General features: G+C 44.9%; 1 protein-coding gene across 14 annotated transcripts in view; it reads left to right on the plus strand.

Annotated features, from left to right (window-relative positions):
* Positions 1-19,650, plus strand: part of ERG (ETS transcription factor ERG) — a 281,329-nt gene that overhangs the window by 209,462 nt on the left and 52,217 nt on the right. For 12 of the 14 annotated variants that reach the window (XM_005548686.5, XM_074034013.1, XM_074034016.1 and 9 more), the window contains one exon: positions 7,440-7,657. In XM_005548686.5, coding sequence (XP_005548743.1) covers positions 7,440-7,657 — 218 coding nt within the window. The remainder of the gene's footprint in view (positions 1-7,439; positions 7,658-19,650) is intronic. The other 2 variants (XM_065541372.2, XM_074034015.1) reach the window with 1 other exon arrangement.

Raw genomic sequence — 19,650 nt, forward strand, 5'->3', positions numbered from 1 at the left:
TTCATTTGGATGTAATAGAAGTTTGTGGACCCCATTTATAGCATTATGATGGGGCTGTAATATTACCTGATAACTTAGTCCTAGGGCTATTATGAACACCAACAAACATCTGAGGTTAAGAAGTTATCTTATTTCTAGGAGCAGACATACAGAGGAGCCAGCCTTGAAAATGCTTATATTTTAATAAAGGCGAGGCGAGGGGAGAAGTCTGTGGGCAAAAAGAATTGCTGGTACCAGCCAGGCCTTCTCAGAGCCCTGAGAAACCCAGTGAGTCCAGAGCAGGGAAAATCGGCTGAAGGGCATGGAGGGGATGGATCCCCAGCTAAGTCTGTTCTGAAGGGATGTGCTGAGCGTAGCGTAGAGGAAAGCACCGTGTAGGATAAGAGAGGAAGGAGCAGAGGTGAAACGGGAAGAAGCCAGATTCTCTGTATCTTTTAGGCAACATTTGCCCTAGTGGATATGATTAAAGATAAAAAATGTCTGAAAGTCCTCTAAAGCGTTCTATTAGTAAAGATAATAAGGATAAAGATTTTCATCTCTCCTTATTATCTTAATATGTATTTAGTAATATGTATACATATGTATGATGTATTTGTATATACATTATGTATTGTATATATGCATATATTTGTATAGGCATCTATTAGCATATATCTATACACTTATATATGCATTTATATATGCATATACATATCTGTATATGTGTGTGTATGTATATATGTATTTGTGTATGTATGTATTTGCATGCACGCACACATGTATATGTGTACATATGTATGCATGTGTGTGTGTTTGTATATATGTATGTGCAAATGTATCTGGACACTAGTTCTGGGTCTCATTTTCTTAGCACTGAACTAGTGTTGTGAGTGTTGAAATTGTTTGACACTGAAGTGATACCATATTGGAGAAATACTCTCTTTAGAAGGACTTCATTTGCCTACATACATGTTTCCTTTGAGGTTAATCCAAGAATTTTTTATATTTTTGAAGGACTAAAATAGCAATGTGTTAAATTAGAAAAACGTGAACACAAAGCTAGATACTGCATTTAATATGTTAATGCTTCCTTCTCTGAAGAATTAAGAAAAAAAGAAAATCATATCAAGAAGGGGCAAAACTGATCACCCCCAGTTTGGCGAAGCTTCTTTCGCTTCCCACGTTTGGCTTTTTTCTGTGTTGTAAATAAAAGACACACTGGTCAGATGAAGATTCTTTCATAATGAGATACTGGTGGCATCACAATGGCAAAAGTGCACACATTTAGAATAAAGCCTCCTGAAGCACTGGCGTATCTTCGTCGGGCTTATGGTGGGAGAGCAGAGCTTTTTCTAAGCGCATTGCCTATTTTGTTTGTGTTGCTTTTTCCTCCTGCAAATACAATTAGATACTAGACCTTTTAGAAGCACCTACTGTATGTGTGCTGCCTTAAAGAGAAACTATAAACAATAGAGCCTGCGACAGCCTAATAAATAGTTGTCCAATATCCTTAGATCTGCAGACATCCATTAAAGGCCACCCAAAGTGGCACAGGCTCCAGCATATTTATAAATGGTTCTCCTACCTATCCTAGTTTTCCTGCATAGTACTCATTAAGAGAAGGCAGGTATCCACCTGCAGTGAACACATCCCAACACCTGGTCATGTCTTTGTGTCTGAATAATCTGATTCATCAAAGAAAAGAACAGGGTTGTTGATTTAAACCATTGCAAAAGAAATAATTAACTGTATGCGGTGTCCATTGCTACACATCTCTAGGCTCGCAGAAGAGAGTGGTATACCTAGAGAAGTCCTTACTGATTTCCAACACTCTCCATTTACTGTCCAGATCCTTTGTTCCATCCTAGATCCAGGGATTCTGGACATTTATCCCTTCATCCTTCTTCTGTCTCTTCCCTCTACCAGCCTTTCTCTCTCTGTCTCTATCTAGATGTTTCCATCTCTCATGGCAAGAGCAGGCACCAAAACACTCCACCATGTGACTTTTCTTAATCCAACTTCTTCCTTCCAGTAACACCCAGGTAGTGGCCAGTGTACAACCTTGGGGAATGATTCCATTCAGAGATACAAACGCTGTTTCTACCTCGTCCTCACTGTTGATGTTACTTCTATAATCCCACTTTCTGATGGGTGGGCAAGAATCACAGCTGACCTTATAGGACAGTTGTAAGGATTAAATGATCATTTTTCGTAAAATGTAAGACATCATTGGTTATAAAATGTCCCATTATTTTATCTGCCATCAGAGAAGAAGAAATGCTGCCTAATACCTAGGGTAGGCCTTTCATTTTCGTATTTCAGAGTTGATAAAATGTGAAAAGTGGTGTATCTTATAATCGACAAAATTGAATTTAAGAGGATATTGCATGCAAAGTGCTTAACAAGGTAACCTGGTTTATTTGGTGGGTAAGCTATTTATGAAAGTGGTTAAAAGATATCTTATACATGGCAGTATAGGGAGTTAAGTGATGTACCAAATTCTGCTTGTTTATATGCAAGAAAATTTAAGGAAGGGTTTTGTATTGGATTGAAATGAGATTAAAACTGACAGAAAAAGCAGGCTATTGATTTAAGATGATATTGGCTTCCTAAATGAATGATCTCCACACTGTATTGTGATAGCAGCAAGGACTTCTTTCACATTGTTTTATTTTTTATTTTATTTATTTATTTATTTTTGAGATGGAGTCTCACCCTGTCACCCTGCCTGGAGTGCAGTGGCGTGATCCCGGCTCACTGCAGCCTCCGCTTCTACGGTTCAAGCAATTCTCCTGCCTCAGCCTCCCGAGTAGCTGGGACTACAGGCACCCGCCACCACGCCCAGCTAATTTTTTTTTTTTTTTTGTATTTTTAGTAGAGACAGGGTTTCACCATGTTAGCCAGGATGGTCTCAGTCTCCTGACCTCGTGATCCACCCACCTTGGCCTCTCAAAGTGCTTGGATTATAGCAGTGAGCCACCATGCCCCACCCAAGATTTTTTTTTTTTTAAGCATGATCATGATCATAAAATTCTTATTCCACTTAGTTGTTGCATTTGTTTTTCATAATTATAAAATAATTATCACATATAAGACTTGAAAACATTGACGATGGATTTGATAATCCAATTCTCTGGAGGTCTAATTCTGGCCATCTTCCTAATTTTTGAAAACCATGAAAGGACCATTTCCCTGAATGCCTTTGTTTACTCCAGATGTGAACTTCAGTTGACCATTCTTTAAGATTTTCTCAGTTTCAACACTTTACCACTTCTAGATTTTCAAGAGTTTAAGTACGATGGATTCTGTGTATTAACAATGTAATATTTTTATGAGCTATAGGGATCACAAATTAGAATCAATTTGGGCCCTTATTTTCTAATACTTTGGTTGAGAAATATGCATCTTGCAAAATATTCATCTGTTGTAGAAAGGCCTCAGGATTCCTGAAATATTTTGCTGAAAATGTCAGTGTGCTTTCAACTTTGTTAGCTTTCTTTTTTAGTGTTTTAATCTAAGTATTTTGGATCCTTTTTTGTACTCTAGTTACTTGAAAATAAATGCATATTTTAGAGTTATAATATGAAATGCAACCTGGTGGGACCTCCCCTCATTTCTGGAACTTATCCCATGACCAAAATCCAAAGGAATGGTCCTCATATGTTATTGGTATATTCTGTATTGAAATGAAATAATAAACACTATAGTACTAACACAGCAGTACCTTTTGTTTGGGGGTAATTTGCTTAGAGTTATGTGTTTCTCATAAGTTCTTTAAAAATGGCCTTGGTAGCCTGCCATTTGCCTGATGGGAATATCCCAGCTTTCCTGGAGCTACAGAAAAAAAAACACCCCACACATTGGCAAACACCAATCTAAAGCTCAGGTCTTTTTATGGTAACATAGAAGTAGGCATATGAAATTGTTATTATGCCACATATCTGCCAGATTTTGATGTTTAAAATATTCTCTGTTACAAAGCCACCAAAGCAGATCCCAAGCGCTGTGGCTGGCCAGAGTTTCTGCAATAACAATCTATACATGCTAACTAAGGCAGCAGCCTACCCCCGCCGGCAGGTAGGCAGGCAGGTAAGTAGGTAGGTGAGATCTCCTAGCTATAAAGAGGAGGAGCCAGGCTGCAGGGAAGGAGGGACATGTCAGTCAAGGCCAGGAAGTCTCTCCTAGAGCTGGAGTTAAAGAACTCATGTGGTCCTGGTTAGCAGCCTGCGTTCAGCACTCTTTCTGGTTTTAATCCTACTTTGCTAGATCCTGTCTCCCCTTTGAAGTCACAGGGCCGCCAGGCAGGGAGGGTCCTATGCAGCAGCCTGTGTCCATTCAAGCTTTAACCAAAGGGATGATGAAACCTGCCAACAGCCAAGTCAAATGGGAGGACAAAGATGTGGCGGGGTTGTGGCTTGGTTTGCTTTCGAAGAATAGCACTTAACGTTAGTGACCTCTCTTGTGGAAGTGGGTCTGTGAAAACTCCCCTCAGCTGCTTCTTACTCCCCGAATGTGGGTCTGAGAGAGGCTTTCTTTATTCATTTGTTTCCTTATCCTGAGCTGTACTTCATTCTAGGTGTTCCACAGCCTTTGTTGAGTGAGAATCATTTGGGGGCATAGTTTGGGTTGCTGTGTCTTTTCAAAATGTGGACAGTATTTCACCCCTTTTGAAATGTTTATCCTGAAGCTTCCTTATTTTCAAAGTTTTCCCCTTCTAATGAGCAAAAGCAACTGAGGGTTTGCTTGCAATATTCTGAATTATATTCCCTTTCTCATTTCTGTGCAATATTAACTGTGAGAAGAATTTTAAGATGCAAAGAAAGAAGGCATGCTTCCCGTATCTCTAGCATTTCTAAGGGTTTTTTCCTTCCTAAATCGATCTCAATTAACTTTGATTTCTTTCTTTAGAAAACCATGTGCTGAAATAATGCTTTGCCAGATGTGAGAATGGATTCCTTCCCCTACAAACACACACTTAAGCTTCATTTGAGTTCTAATATTTTGGGGTTTTTTTTCTTATTCAATCTTACGCTACATTATGTGGCTGTTGACTTTGTTTGCAAGAGTATCTTACTTTATCTTGGAGAGATACTAATACTTTAAAGTTATTGCTTGTTTGTTGTTGTTGCAGCTGTTTTCTTTTTAGTTTGTAATTTTAAATGTAGCCTGTTTCTTATATATATAACCTGTTTTTGCCAATTTCTGATATAAATCACACATTCGTTCATGTTTCTCATCATGGGTGAGCCAAAGCTAACATTACATAGTGTGTTATTCCCCTGCGAGCCTTGGTTGAGGCTCAGGCCCAGGAAGGAGAGAGGCAGCAGCCATCAGCTCTGTTTCCTGTTCTGAGCCTGTAAAACACACTAACCAGTGCCACCATGGGAAGGGAGTATCTGTTTTGCAAAAATTTTTTAAGAAGGTCTAATTTTTGTCTGAATTAGCATGACTACGCTAAGTCTATGGTGCTGACTTTACTTTGAAACCCACATCTATGTGTTTAGACTCCTTGAGTTGGCCACTCAATTGTGACTGGAAGAGAAAGCCATGAATTTCAGGTTCCCGAACATCTAGGATGCCGTTTCTGTACTGTCAACCTCTGTGACACTGTCTCGTATTATTTTTGATTGTTGGTAAGTTTGATTTTGCCGTCTATTCAAGATGATTTTTTTTCCCTCGTGCCTGATTCTGGTTCTCTGTCTGGCATAGCTGACTTTTTGGTACATTTTGCGTTACTCTTTGAACACCAGGCTTCGTCTTTCCCAGGGTGTCACAGGGCTGTAATTCTACAGGTTCTAATGGAGTCCAGGACGGCACTTTTGCATATGCACAGACAGCTGGCCACCACTTTAAGAGACAGAGGTTCAAGTTTCTTCTGATTCTTTCTCCTTGCTGATCCTCAGTGCAGTGCGTCTAGCAAAGAAGTTTGTGCACTTGGGAAGCTAAGGAAAAAACTTGGTCCTGGGGCAGGTGGAGGATCGAGCGACAGAGTAGATGTGGGGTTGGGGTGATTGTTTCCTAAAGATTCTGATCTTTCTGGATGGGGAGGGAGCTCTCCATCTCAGAAGGGCTGCTTCTAGGATGAGATCACTGATGGGAAGCACCTTATTTATTTAAAGGCCAATTCAAAGAAGGGGAGGAGGGTGCTAATTTAAACACATGTCCCAAATGAAAAAAAAAATGTCACAAAGGGCATCATAGGGCTGTGGGGGCAAGGAGAAGGCAGGTGGTAATTCCCACGTCATTTCCGTCACTAACCCCCTAGTTGATGATGGCCAGCTCATTCAAGATTAGCTCTGGACCTTTCTAGGTCTCAGATTTCTCATTTGGAGATGAGAAGTTTGGACTGGAAGGGTCTGCAAAGCCCACACTCCCCTGCTTCCCCTGCTCTGGCCCCAAAGTTATTTTTTTCTTTTTTTTTTTAAATAAAAATGTGTGGCCCAACTAGCCTTTGCTTCTCGCTAGTTGATGTCAACACTGAGGATGCCAAAGGACTAATATAAAAATGAGCATTCATATGGATTTTTTTTGGTCTAAGAACCAAAATGGGATTGTATCACAGCAGCTCTGTGTGATTGCAGCAGAAGGCACATTTAAATAGTTGAAATTTCCCAAACTTGCCGTTGCTCATTGGCTGTAGAATATAAACATAGCCATTGGCTAACCACTTGTTTGACTTAAAACCGTGAAAAATGATTGATCCAGCAATGACAAATGGCTATTTATTCTCACCAAATCATGCAAAAGAGCAAAGATATTAATCGAAAGTAAGGGGAAAAGAGAGCTTGTGAGTGATCCAGATATTTTAAACATCGTGGTGTTTGGAAGCATCTGGATACTTCACAGCTTTTTTTTTTTTGTTCATTTATCATCCAGATGTTCACCATCATGGAATCACCACTTGAAACTCTACTTCGGCTAATAACTTAGAGTGGAAACGTTTGTATCTTTGGTTGGTTGCCCTTTGGTGCTCCATTGATTCTTCTGTCTTCCTCTAAGTCCCTCTTCCTCAGAATCCCCGGGAATGTGGCAATTTTGCCAGATGCTTAGGTGTTGGCCTTCAGATTTCTTTTTTTAATCTTCATGACCGCTCTGTACCCTGTCTGCTTGAATTATAGATTGCATTTGTCAAATAATGACACATGCAATTGGGTGTCTTCTAAGACCTTTGAAATTCAACTTCCTTAAGTTGAGATTAAAGTGGATATTCTGCTGCCCTGCCGCAGTCAAGCCTGGGATGCTTCGAGACCTGCATAAGTTTTTCTAGGCTGGCATTTCTAACTCTTACTGTCTGGAGGAAAGAAAAACAAGCTACTTTTTTCTTCTGAATGGTAGAAATGGAGACGGTAAAAACTATCTAAAATGTGGTCCCAGTTAGAAAGGACTCTGAAATCAACAACTTTTTGAAACATGACTGTCTGTTGGAGTGTCTTGAATTATGTGTTTCTTTGGGCATTCAGGAAGCCTTATCAGTTGTGAGTGAGGACCAGTCATTGTTTGAGTGTGCCTACGGAACGCCACACCTGGCTAAGACGGAGATGACCGCGTCCTCCTCCAGCGACTATGGACAGACTTCCAAGATGAGCCCACGCGTCCCTCAGCAGGACTGGCTGTCTCAACCCCCAGCCAGGGTCACCATCAAAATGGAATGTAACCCTAGCCAGGTGAATGGCTCAAGGTAAGGAGACTTCCGCCCCTTTCTCTCCCCGACCTCCCATTTTCCTATCCTTTAGAAAGACAAAGTGGAAGTGAGTCATGCTTCTCCAAAGATTGACTTAGAAAACAAGGCCACTGTGTCTGTAGTCTCAGCTACTCGGGAGCCTGAGGCAGGAGGATCGCTTGAATCCAAGAGGCAGAGGTTGCAGTGAGCCGGGATCATGCCACTGCATTCTAGCCTGGGTGACAGAGCAAGACTCTGGCTAACAAAAGAAAAAAAAAAGAAGGAAGAAAGAAAGGCCATTGAACGGTGATGTTGGGCAGCGCTGGGAAAATGTGTTCTCCAGTGGTTTGTGTAGAGGATGGAGTTTGTAAAATCAGTAGTATATTTACCAAGAACTCTCTTTGAAGATGTGTTCAATTCTATTTCCCAGGCACAAGGGCTCTGTGGGAGGGGAGCCTTGCCCACATATGGTGGAATTCATCTGAGGTTTGATTGCCTGTAAAATAATGTTGTCTTATGTTTTCACAAAGGGAGAGTGTCAGCTAGTGGCCAGGCGGTGCAGTGTATGTCCAAGCCATTTGAATTTGCTAGTGGATCTCCATTATCTGCCCTTCACCCTCACCCCACCCTCCGATCCCTGCGGTCCTTTCTCTTAATGCCTGCTGTTTTATTTTCTCCTCTTAGCTTACACATAAAGCCCGCTCCGGTGTCTCCCGTAATTATTAGCTTCCCTGAGTTTGTCATGAACATGCGACTGTCATGTAAAATGTATTACCAAATGCAGAACTGTCCCTGGCCCTCAAAAAGCATTGAATTATGTGTAGTTTTGAAAAGTAAAATTAATTTTAATTATTATCTAATACCCTATATGTATTCAGGAAAAAGAATATCAAATCTTAGGATCAAGAACAGATTATTTCTTTTAAATGTTGCATAATCTACCATCCGGTCATAAGAACAGCTCACATTTTCAGACACTTTACTGTGTACAAAGCTCTTTTATATCCAATAGCCCCTCAGTCCTCCAAGCAGCCCCTGATGAAGCACACTCGACCCTATTTGATGGATGAAGAAACCTGTGGCCAGGCATTTCCAATCTGACCTCAAATCACCACTTAAATGGAATCAGAATTTGGATTTAAACCAGGAGCATTTGACTCCACACCCTGAGCATTTTCCACTCGGTTGAAGCTGTAATGGGGCCTTTTTGTTACATACATGTTTGAACGCTAAAAAGGTTTATTATAAGTGTCATAGTTTATAAGTCTGGAAACGGTTGCGTCAATTCCTAGTGTGGTGTTAATGAAGGTGCCAAGTCACAGTGTCCTAGAGAGAATGTCAACAGCAAGGCTGGACGTGCCAGATGGGGAGATGGGAGATGCCAGAACGCTCCTGCACTCCGAGAAGTCAGTTCACGTCTGTGCATCTAGCTTCCTGAAAGGGCAGTGGCTCTGATGCTAAATATTGCCACCACACTGGTCCTTTAAGTGGAGCTCAAGGCAGGCCCATCTTGGATCTCATCAAGAGATTCCTTCCAGGAGTTATGAAAGGACATGGGTAGAAAATGCAGCGATGGGTCCAGGGCACCAAAGTTGTGAGAAGTTAATGATTACATCTAAATATTTTTTACCCACAAATCCTATACATTTGATACAGTGTTTCGCTGATCATTAACTATATATTTCTGAAACACAGAAGAATGCAGGGTAATCATGTTCTAAAGAATGCAGCAGTGTTTATGCAGGAGATCAGTTGGTGGAACACAACCTGGGAACACCGAATGAATTCTGTTTTGGGTGGAGTCATATGATCCCATATACGCCAGCGTGATCACGGCAGAGACACTAAGACTGGGACATATTTCTAAAGCTTTTCTTCTGCAGAGGCTGATTTCTACCTGTGGGCAATTCACCTGCAGGGAGGTGGGGGATGTTGGAAAGGGGAGAGAGAGGAAGGAAACACCTCAGACAAAGGGGCACTGAGATGATTTCCAATGGACAACAGGCAGAGTGAGCCATGTCCTGGCCCTTGTTTGAGAGTCTGGCCTGGGGCCAGTCTGGATGCAGCAAGTCGCCAAAGGGAGACTGAGTGAGGAGGTGAGAACAGTGCTCCAGAAATGAAAGTTTCTGCTGTTCTCACTGTGTTATTCCCGAATTTAAAATAAAATAAGCGTTCTGTTTGTGGGAGAAGTGCAAACACTGTTTTCCTTAGTGTGGGCCTGTGATTCCGCTTGGTAGCTGCTGTCTCCTCTCCCTCCTGGCCAGGCATGGGGCTGCTTTTCCAGCCTATGTTGTGACCCCAGGGTGCAGGCTGGGAGTTTGGGGCAACCCTGAGCCACAGGCAAGGGGCTTCAGTCCGTAAGAAAGAAAGACACCAGGGGCTTCAGCCCATAAGAAAGAAAGACACCAGGCATTTCCCCCAGGGCCCTCAGCGCAGCAGACTGGGGAAAGCTCCTGGGTGGTTATTCTGTCAGGCAAGTGAAAGGCTGGTGCTGCACTGAGGGTCTCTTTCTGGGAAATCTTTTTCAGGGGAACTGGACATTTTCTTTTCTTTTCTTTTTCTTTTAGATGGAGTTTTGCTCTTTTTTACCCAGGTTGGAGGGAAGTGGCACGATCTTGGCTCACTGCAACCTCCACCCACCGGGTTCAAGCGACTCCCCTGCCTCAGCTTCCTGAATAGCTGTGATTACAGGCATACACCACCATGCCTGGCTGAATTTTGTATTTTTAGTACAGACGGGGTTTCACCATGTTGGCCAGGCTGGTCTCGAACTCGATCCACCCACCTCGGCCTCTCAGATTGCTGGGATTACAGGTGTGAGCCACTGCGCCCGGCCTGGACATTTTCTTTCAAGGAAACAATGGGAACTTTAAGAGCTTCCTGTCTCAGGGCTCACAGAATTCTCATTGCTCCCGTCATAAACTTTCAATGCTGTTCCAGCTCTTGAAGCATCGGTGATGTGTTTTGGTGGGTGAATACTGAGTGAAGATCATCATGTCATCCTCTTCATCCTCCGGGTCCTCTGGTGGATTCTCAGCGATGTGGGTTTGGCGGGTGCTGTTCATGAAGAGAACAAGGTGGACCCCATCTGCCTTCAGGCCAGGCCTACGTGCCTCCTTTGAGGAAAAGGGCAGCTGGGTTGAAATAGGCAGGGGAGGAACACTGGCTGCAGAGGCTGCCTCAGCTTTGAGGCATCTGGCAGTGTACAGATGTCAACCAGTCACCAAGTGTCATCGTCCCCCACCCCCAAGGATGTTCCGGGGGAGGGAGAGGAGTGGCTGACACTAATCCCCTTTGCAGAAGAGAAAGATACAGAGCTCATGCCCGTCTCCCCCAGAGCTCAGTGTGTCTCCTGGCATTGTGTCTGGGTGCTGGCCTGGTGTATCAGTGGGGATTCTCTAGAGAAATAGAACCTATAGGATATTTTAATATTTTAAGATATTTATTGGAAGGAATTGACTAATGCAGTTGTGGGAGTGGGCAGGTCTGAGATCTGCAGGGGAGGCTGGCAGGCTGGAAACTAGGCAGGATTTCTGTGTTACGGTCTTGAGGCAGAATTTCTTCTCTGGAAACCACAGGCTTTGTTCTTAAGGCCTTCAACTGATTGGATGAGGCCCACTCACATCATCCAACATAATCTCCTTTAGTCAAGTTCAACTTACTTGGGGCTAAGTCCTTCCTTCCTCTCAAAGCACATGGCCTTTTTCTCCGTGGGTACTGGATGGATAGGGATGGACAGAGGGCACCATTCCCAAGCTGGATATTCTATGCAGAAGGAGGTGGGCCTCTTCTGTTACCTGCGCAAAATGCTTTCCCAGTACCACCTCAGTTAGCGTTTGATGAAGTCACTGGGTGCTACAGCCTGGCCAAGTTGACCCAGGAAACCAACCCCCACACCTGGCTTCCAGGGATGCTGCACTGATCAGTGACTGGTGGCCCATTGTACTTTTTAGATCTCCAAACCAGTGTGCTCTGGGGGGTCAGTTCAGTGCTACTGCTGGAACTCAGCCTGACTGGTGGCGTGTCAGGTCAGAGGTTCCCTAGGGGACTGCTCAAGCTCAGTGACCTGAAAGAGCTGAAACGTAAGTGGTGAGTCAGTGTCCTGCTATGAAGAATCCTACGGGCTTCCTGAAGGGGACTGGGGGAAAAGAAAGCTGAAAGGTTATCAGTGGAGCTAAGACTCATCTCAGCCAGAGGTTGGAGGCAGCCTTGGGGCAGACAAAGGGCTGCCTGGGATCCAATTCGCAGGCTTTGCTGACTCACTGTGGTTTGTTTTTTGTTTTTGTTTTTGTTTTGAGAGAGAGTTTTGCTCTTGTCACCCAGGCTAGAATGCAATGGCATGATCTCGGCTGACTGCAACCTCTGCCTCCCGAGTTCAAGTGATTCTCCTGCCTCAGCCTCCCGAGTGGCTAGTTTTCACATTTTTAGCAGAGACAGGGTTTCACCGTGTTGTCCAGCCTGGTCTCGAACTCCTTACCTCAGGTGATCCACCCACCTCAGCCTCCCAAAATGCTGGGATTACAAGTGTGAGCTGCCATGCCCGGCCTCATTATGGGCTCTTTACGAATGTCAGGCGCAGCTCCATAAAAAGGAACATGGGCGTGATTCACTCTGCTTTATTTTGGACACCGTGAACCAGCACTGGGCTGTGTTAGCCCAGCTTGAGGGGCAGGGGCAGAGGTCGGGTTCATGGAGACACAGATTCTGCCATGGAGGGGCTCACAGCAGAGATGCTGCAGAGCTGTGTCTGGCTCCCCGACTCTGGAGGAGCCCCGCTGGGAATGCAGCTCCTGAACGCTCCACTGCCTGCACCTGCATCCTTCCAGACGCCGAAGCCCCAGGCCAGTTGTGCCAGGGAGTTAGCCCATCTCCTGGCCCCTGGCCCAGTGGCTTCTTCTAATTGTCCCTCCTCTTAGCTTATGCATAATGGGCTTTCCTGTAGTGCACATGCCTCTTGAAGTCAAGTCCAAGGGGAAGTTACGTAAGTCAAATATTACTCTTTGGCTAGAACTTGTGGGCTGTTACCTTTGTGGCCCCTGACTATCTTGCAAACACCTCCATAGGAGAAGTGCACTCTCTGCAGCGTAGGTCTTGCAAGAACATGGCCCACCTCCTTCTGCATAGAATATCCAGCTTGGGAATGGTGCCCTCTGTCCATCCCTATCCATCCAGTACCCACGGAGAAAAAGGCCATGTGCTTTGAGAGGAAGGAAGGACTTAGTTCCCAACCGAATAGTGGAATTCTACAAAACCTCAGCCCTAACGTGCTTACAAGCTCCTGAAATGAAATACAAGTGGTGAAATGAGATCTGTTGCTGTTATAATAGAGCTTCTGTAAAACATAATAAAAGAAAAACAGGAGAGAAAGGAACTACTGCTTTGCGAGCCAACTGGGACGTCCTTGTGGGTTTGGCTTGGCCACTGCCAGATCAAACGGCAGAATTCTTGCAGACACTAATCTCATTGCACGTTGTGTAGACACAGGACATCATTTCTCAGCTTCGGTGGTCCACAGCCACCCTCTCCCTTTCTTCACTCTAGCCTCACGCACCAGAAAGCCACAATGGAGAACTGTCAGTGTGCGGCCAAACTAAAACCAGCTGTTTTCCTGTGCCATCCACACCAAGGGCCCGGCTGGGAGTATCGGTGCCTGCTCAGCCTCTCGTGAGCTCCCTACCAATGGCCTGAATTCGCTGTGAGATCCCTAAAGCTCAAGTCATGATAGACTGGCAGGATAAGCCAAGAGGTAACACCTGCTCACTCATGGTCCACAAGCAAACTGTCTTCCCGTGAGCAGGCTGGCAGGTCTGTGCAAAGCAGGCTGCTTTTCCTCTATCTCAGCATCCCCAGCTCAGGCCAGCCAGATCACAGGCAGCTTACGCTAAGCAGCACCTTCCCTTTTCCACGGGCGATGGTGATTTTGTGGAGCCCACCTGGAGGCTCACTGCAGGTGGAACTCAGTGAATTTATGTGCCATGCTGTGAGTCCTCCCTCAGCCCAGTCTGCAGGCCACCTGGAGCCATTGCCATGTTCGATTCTGTTGAGTGAAGGTTCCTCTGGTGTGGTGGTTCTCAACGTGGGCTCCGGGACCAGTGGCATCACCTCCCCCTGGGAGCTTGTTTGAGACGCGGCTTCTCAGGTCCTGCCCTAGAATCCAAGAGCCTTGGGTGGCAGTCCAGCACTCTGTGTTTGAAGGAGCCCTCTGCCAGATTCCGATGCCTGGTAGTCTGAGGACCACGGCTCTGTTGCATGATTCAAGGAGATGAAAAATGAGAACGCCTAGCATCTGGGTGAAGGTGGCCCACCCAGCGAATGATCTGGGAGAATCCACGTGGAGGCGGGGTTGTTCCCCAGAAGTCCTTGCCTGAGTTGAGAAATACCTCCTTCCCTCCCACTACATTGGTGCTTTGCCCAGCTGGGCCTGTGCAGCGAGAGACGATGCTATCTGGGCCTTGCCTCTCTCTGGGATGGAGATTCATTGTGTGCCATGAATAATTCCAGCCTCGGGTCAGATAGCAAGATGCTTTATAGATGTTATTTAAAAAACATACCACTTGTAGTGTGATGGAGATGAGAAAAAGTAGGGATTACCTGCTGGGTCTGTCTGGGCCTTAGACGTACTGTTTATGCATGCAGTCATTCATTCATTCAATTAATATTTATTGAGCACCTACTATGTGCAGTCACTTTTCCAGGCACTTGGGATAGAGTAATAAAATATACAAAAACGTTTTGCCTCACTAAGTTCGCTTTCTAGCAGTGAAGATGGTCATGACATCAGATCACCTATGAAAACACACAGCAGGTTAGATCGTGATCAATGCTAAGGAGAAAAATAAAGCCATGAGGGGATGGCAGCAATAAAGAAGGTGGCTGGAGAAGACCACAAAAAAGCGATGTTTGAGTAAAGCTGCAAAGGCAGTGAGGGAGAAGGCCCGTGATTAAACAGCAGAAAAGATTCCAAGAGGAGGGAATACTAAATGAAAAGGCCCTGAGGTCCGCTTGAGGTGTTCAAGGACAACAAGGAGGCCATTGTGGCTGCCGTTTAGTGTCCAAGAAGAAGAGTAATAGATGATGAGTTTGGAGAGGCTGTGGGGCCATTGCCAGACTTTGACTTTCACTTTCAGGTGAGCTCAGAAACCATTAGGGGACTTTAGGCAAAGGAGGGATATAGTGTTACTTAGATTTTGCAGGGCCTCTCTGACTCCTGTGTTGAAGCCTTCCTGTGAAAATCTGGGTGTGGGATGGGAGAAGTCTGCATGAGAGTGGGAGAGGCAGTCGCATAATGGGTATAGTTGGAAGGTGGAATTAATATGCTTTGCTGATGGGTTGGACATATGGCATGAGGAAAAGAGGAAGCAAGGATGGGCCAAGGCTTGGAGAATGTACCCCAAATGAGGTATGGACAAACCATAACTAGGAATACTCATGAGCATAGAGGCCCCTTTAAGGGCCCCTTTTAAGCATCACCCCAGACACTGGGGACAGGAACTTCCCTCTGATAAACACCAGGTAAAACAAGAGGCTCTTGCCTCCTTGCCTGAGCTCAGCGGATCCTAACTCATTAGCCCAGTGGTTCTCAACCAGCGTGATGTTGCCCCCAGAGGCATTTGCCAATGCTTGTATTTTTGCTGGTCACAGCTGGGAGGTGTTACTGGTATCTGGTGGGTAGAAGCCAGAGACTTCCTGCAGTACTCAGGGCAGCACCCTGCCAGCCCCTACCCCAAGCTGTCCAAAGAGTGATCTGGCTCCAAGTGGCAATAGCGTTGAAGTTGACAAATGCTGCACGAAACCAACATTTATTTGGTGTTTAATCTGCATCATGTACTGTGTTAGCTTCGACGGAGATGGATTAAGAGTTAAGCGAAGCTGGCCGGGTGCAGGTGGCTCACACTTGTAATCCCAGCACTTTGGGAGGCTGAGGTAGGCAGGACACTTGAGGTCAGGAGTTCGGGACCAGCCTGGCCAAGATGGTGAAATCCCATCTCTACAAAAAAATACAAAAATTAGCTGGGCGTGGTGGCAGGCGCCTGTAGTCCCAGCTACTCAGGAGGCTGAGACAGGAGGATCACTAGAACTTGGGAGGCAGAGGTTGCAATGAGCTGAGATCATGGCACTGCACTCTAGCCTGGGTGACAGAACAAGACTCTGTCTAAAAAAAAAAAAGGAGAGAGAGCGAGAGAGAGAAAGAAAGAAAGGAACTAAGAGAAGCTCATGGTCTACCAAAGGTGAAAAAGATTCTGTGAGATCGTGACACACATTCAGTACAGAGCGATGTTCAGGGCCCAGCAATAACAGGGATGAGGGTGCAATCAACTGTACCTGGGCAGGAGAGAAAGGGCCTGAAAGGGATAATATTAACCCATATTTTTACAACACACATGATTTATTAATAGATTTTGGTATACAACATATTGTCCAGTTTTCTCAAACATCTAGGAGATGACATTACTATGATTATTCCCATTTACAGATGACCATTGAGTTTCCAAAAGTTTTCGTCACTTGGTCAAGTGAAAGTTGAAAGTGAAAGTAAAAGTTGGCCATTTGGCCACAGGCCTGGACTCTTCTTCACTCCCTCAGGGCTTCGTAGAAGAAGCTGAACTTCTTTCCTGCATTGACAGGGATAGCAAGCTTCACTCCACATGTCAGGCAAGCAGTGACAAGACGCATCAAATCCAAGGGCCAACTGCATTTTGATTTTTTGTATATATTACACATTTTTAAAATATTTACTACCATCTTATCACATCAGGTCAGTTCACCTGCATTCACCTTTACATTTACCTCACCAGGTGTCTCCAAACAAAATCACATTTTAAAAATAGTAGGTAGGTCAAGAGTTCGAGACCAGCCTGGCCAACATGGTGAAACCCCATCTCTACTAAAAATATATATATTTAAAAAATTAGGTGGATGCTTATAATCCCAGCTACCTGTGAGGCTGAGACAAGAGGATCACTTGAACCCAGTGGGGGCGGAGGTTGCAGTGAGCTGAGATCATGCCATTGCACTCCAGCCTGGGCAACAAGAGCGAAACTCCATCTCAAAAAAAACCATCCTGGCTAACACGGTAAAACCCCATCTCTACTAAACATACAAAAAAACTAGCCGGGCATAGTGGCGGGCGCCTGTAGTCCCAGCTACTTGGGAGGCTGAGGCAGGAGAATGGCGTGAACCCAGGAGGTGGAGCTTGCAGTGAGCTGATATCGCGCCACCGCACTCCAGCCTGGGCGACTGAGCAAGACTCCGTCTCAAAAAAGAAAAAAAAAAAAAGAAAAATTGTTTTGGTTAACCAGGATTCACCTGACCTGTTATAAAAATAAAAACCTGAAGCATCATACTGGCTATTGGGCCCAATCCTTTCTTCTCTGAGAAAGGAGTCTTTCAGACAAATTAAAAGACATGCACAAGGTAGAAAAGACGTCCCATCTGATCTTTGTCATGTAACTACTTGTAGAGATCTTATGCTTCAGAACATTTTATGTTCAAATGATGAATCCCAAAATGGTGCATTTCCCTCCAGTTTTCAAGATCTAAAAGCAACACGGTCTTGCTGACATTCGTTTTTGGCTGTAAAGAGAAATATAAACTTAAATAATGAAACTTTCTCAGGGAAACATCGAGCCCCTTTAAGGGGACAAAGAACTAACTGTTGGTGAGCTGGTGGTGACTTTTTAATTAATTTTGTCTTCAACCGCTTCAGAGAAGGGGGAAGGCACAGGACTGTTGGGAAGAGGCTGAAATTCCAGGTGTAAGAGAGAATATTTAGTAAGGGTAAAAATAACACACAGCTGTGAAGACAAACATCTACGGTTTCAGTTTGAGCCCGGAGTTCTACATGAATCACTGCTGAGCTCCACCCGCTGCTCCAGCCATGGGGTCTGAAACAGCTTTTCCACTGCCTCTGATTCAGAAATAAAACAGACCCACAAATTACCCTGCAGCGCTCCAGACAATCCCCTCCTTGTCTGGGGTCCTAAAAATACCTTTTGTGGTGACTGACCTCGATTCACACTATGAAACTTGATTAGGAGCTTGTTCAGTCGATCAGGACTAAGTATGTGCTTTTAGGATCCTTATGAAGAAAACCACCTGAGGAGGGATTTATTTGTGTTCAGACTTGAGACAGGCCTGGAATGCTTGTCCCGGGCCAGCCTTTTTGTGGGGGTTCTCTCGCAGAACTGACCTCTTTGCCCTCTTAGGGTAGAGCTGCCAAAGAAAGCCTTTTCAGTTCTTCCATGTGGCTTCCTCACCAAGTTCTTCTTAATGTGAACTAACCTAATAAACCAAAAGGAACATTCAGAAACACAGTGACATTCCAGAAAACAGTTGTGTGCTGAACACTGCACAATAGTAAACCTTAGCTTGCTGACCTACATAAGTATGAACAGTTGCCAAGAACAAAAAGCCTCACATTTACATCCACATACACACACGCACAGGCGTGCGCATGCTGTGTTAATTTGTGTAGTGCTTCACAGTTTGCAGACTTTCTTCACAGGCATCATCTCAGGGATGTCCTCACAGCAACCTCAAGAAAGCGTTCATTCATTTTTATGAATGAAAGAGTTGAGCCTCGAAAGGTTAGGTGACTCATCTAAGGTCAACCAAGGTCAACATTGGTTTTCCGATTCCACCATGAGGGGCTTTCTCTTGCACTGCAGGTATAAGATAAGGAACTCAATATTTAAATGGAAGATTCATTCGTAAATGGACTCACTCATCCTGCAGACACTTACTGAGAAAATACAGAGAACGGTGGAAGTGGAAAGGAGACATTCCTCTCTGGCGGCCCGGGAAAGGCTTATAGAGACCCCTGAGGTGAGCATGGACAGGTGAATAGAGCAGGTACCAGGTGGTGAACAGGTGAATAGGGCAGGTATCAGGTGGTCATAGGCAGGGCCTTGAAGGCAGAGGGAGTAGCAAAAGTGAAGGCCCAAAGGGAAGAGACTAGGGGTGATGTGGAATGTGGTCTTTGAGCACAGAGCACATGGAGTTGGGGAGAGGGGCTTTGGCCACTCAAACGCCAGCCCCATTATAATAGAGACACTGATATAACCCCAGCACCTGGGACAGTGCTTGGCCTAGAAAGATGCTCCACAAATATTTGCTAAACAAAAGACTGACTTGAGGGGCCCCAGAGCCAGATCACTGAAGAGAATCTAGGGAGGGGCTCTGGACTGTGACAGGGATTAAGTTGGACATGGACAGCTTGCATTTCTGTGTGGGGGAGAGCACTCTGGTAACAGGAGGGAGAAAGCTTTGGAAGTGAAGTTCAAGGACACTTCACCAGCATGTGACGGAGAACGAGGGGCTGAAAAGTCATGTCCCGGTGCAAGAGGAATTCAGAGGATTCGGAAGGAGGATGGCTCTAGGAGAACAGGTAGATTTTCAACAGGATTAGGGGGTTTGCCTCCACTGACTCAAAGAAGAAGACGTACTGATTTCCACAGTTACATTCTGACTTGCCTTGGACTTTCTCCAAGGAGTGGGCCCCTGCTAAGTGCTCTGAAGTGAGGGTGAATCAGATTTAATGTGGCCAGCAAGCTTGGGGCTGTCCCCCTGGGATGTATTCAGTGCCGTTCTTGGATAAATGAGGCCCATTCACACCCACAAGGGCTGAGGCTCCATGCTTGTCAAGCTAATGGCCACGGCTGTGCCATTTCATTGCGGGTTCTTTCCATGACGGAAACTGCCTCGCTGTAAGTAGACTCTGATGTGAGAAAACCAAAGTCAGATGCCAAGTTTATTTTGTTTTTCAAAGACTAAAGACCAAATTTTACATTTCTCAGTATGCTTTTTCAGGAATATTAGTCCCCACCCCCAACCCTGCTTTTTTTTTTTTTAAAGGGGTGTTATGTATGGCGATAGCTCAAGGAGGCTTTCATCTTGGACTTATTTAATCTTAAAAAATTAGATTGACTATTTCCACAGTGGTCCAGCTCCTGGCCTGATCCTCACCTCCATCTTTTTGGGCCTGCAGTCAGAGTCAGATGCACTCCCACTCG

This window comes from Macaca fascicularis, chromosome 3 (genome assembly GCF_037993035.2).
Source record: "Macaca fascicularis isolate 582-1 chromosome 3, T2T-MFA8v1.1".
Taxonomy (NCBI): domain Eukaryota; kingdom Metazoa; phylum Chordata; class Mammalia; order Primates; family Cercopithecidae; genus Macaca; species Macaca fascicularis.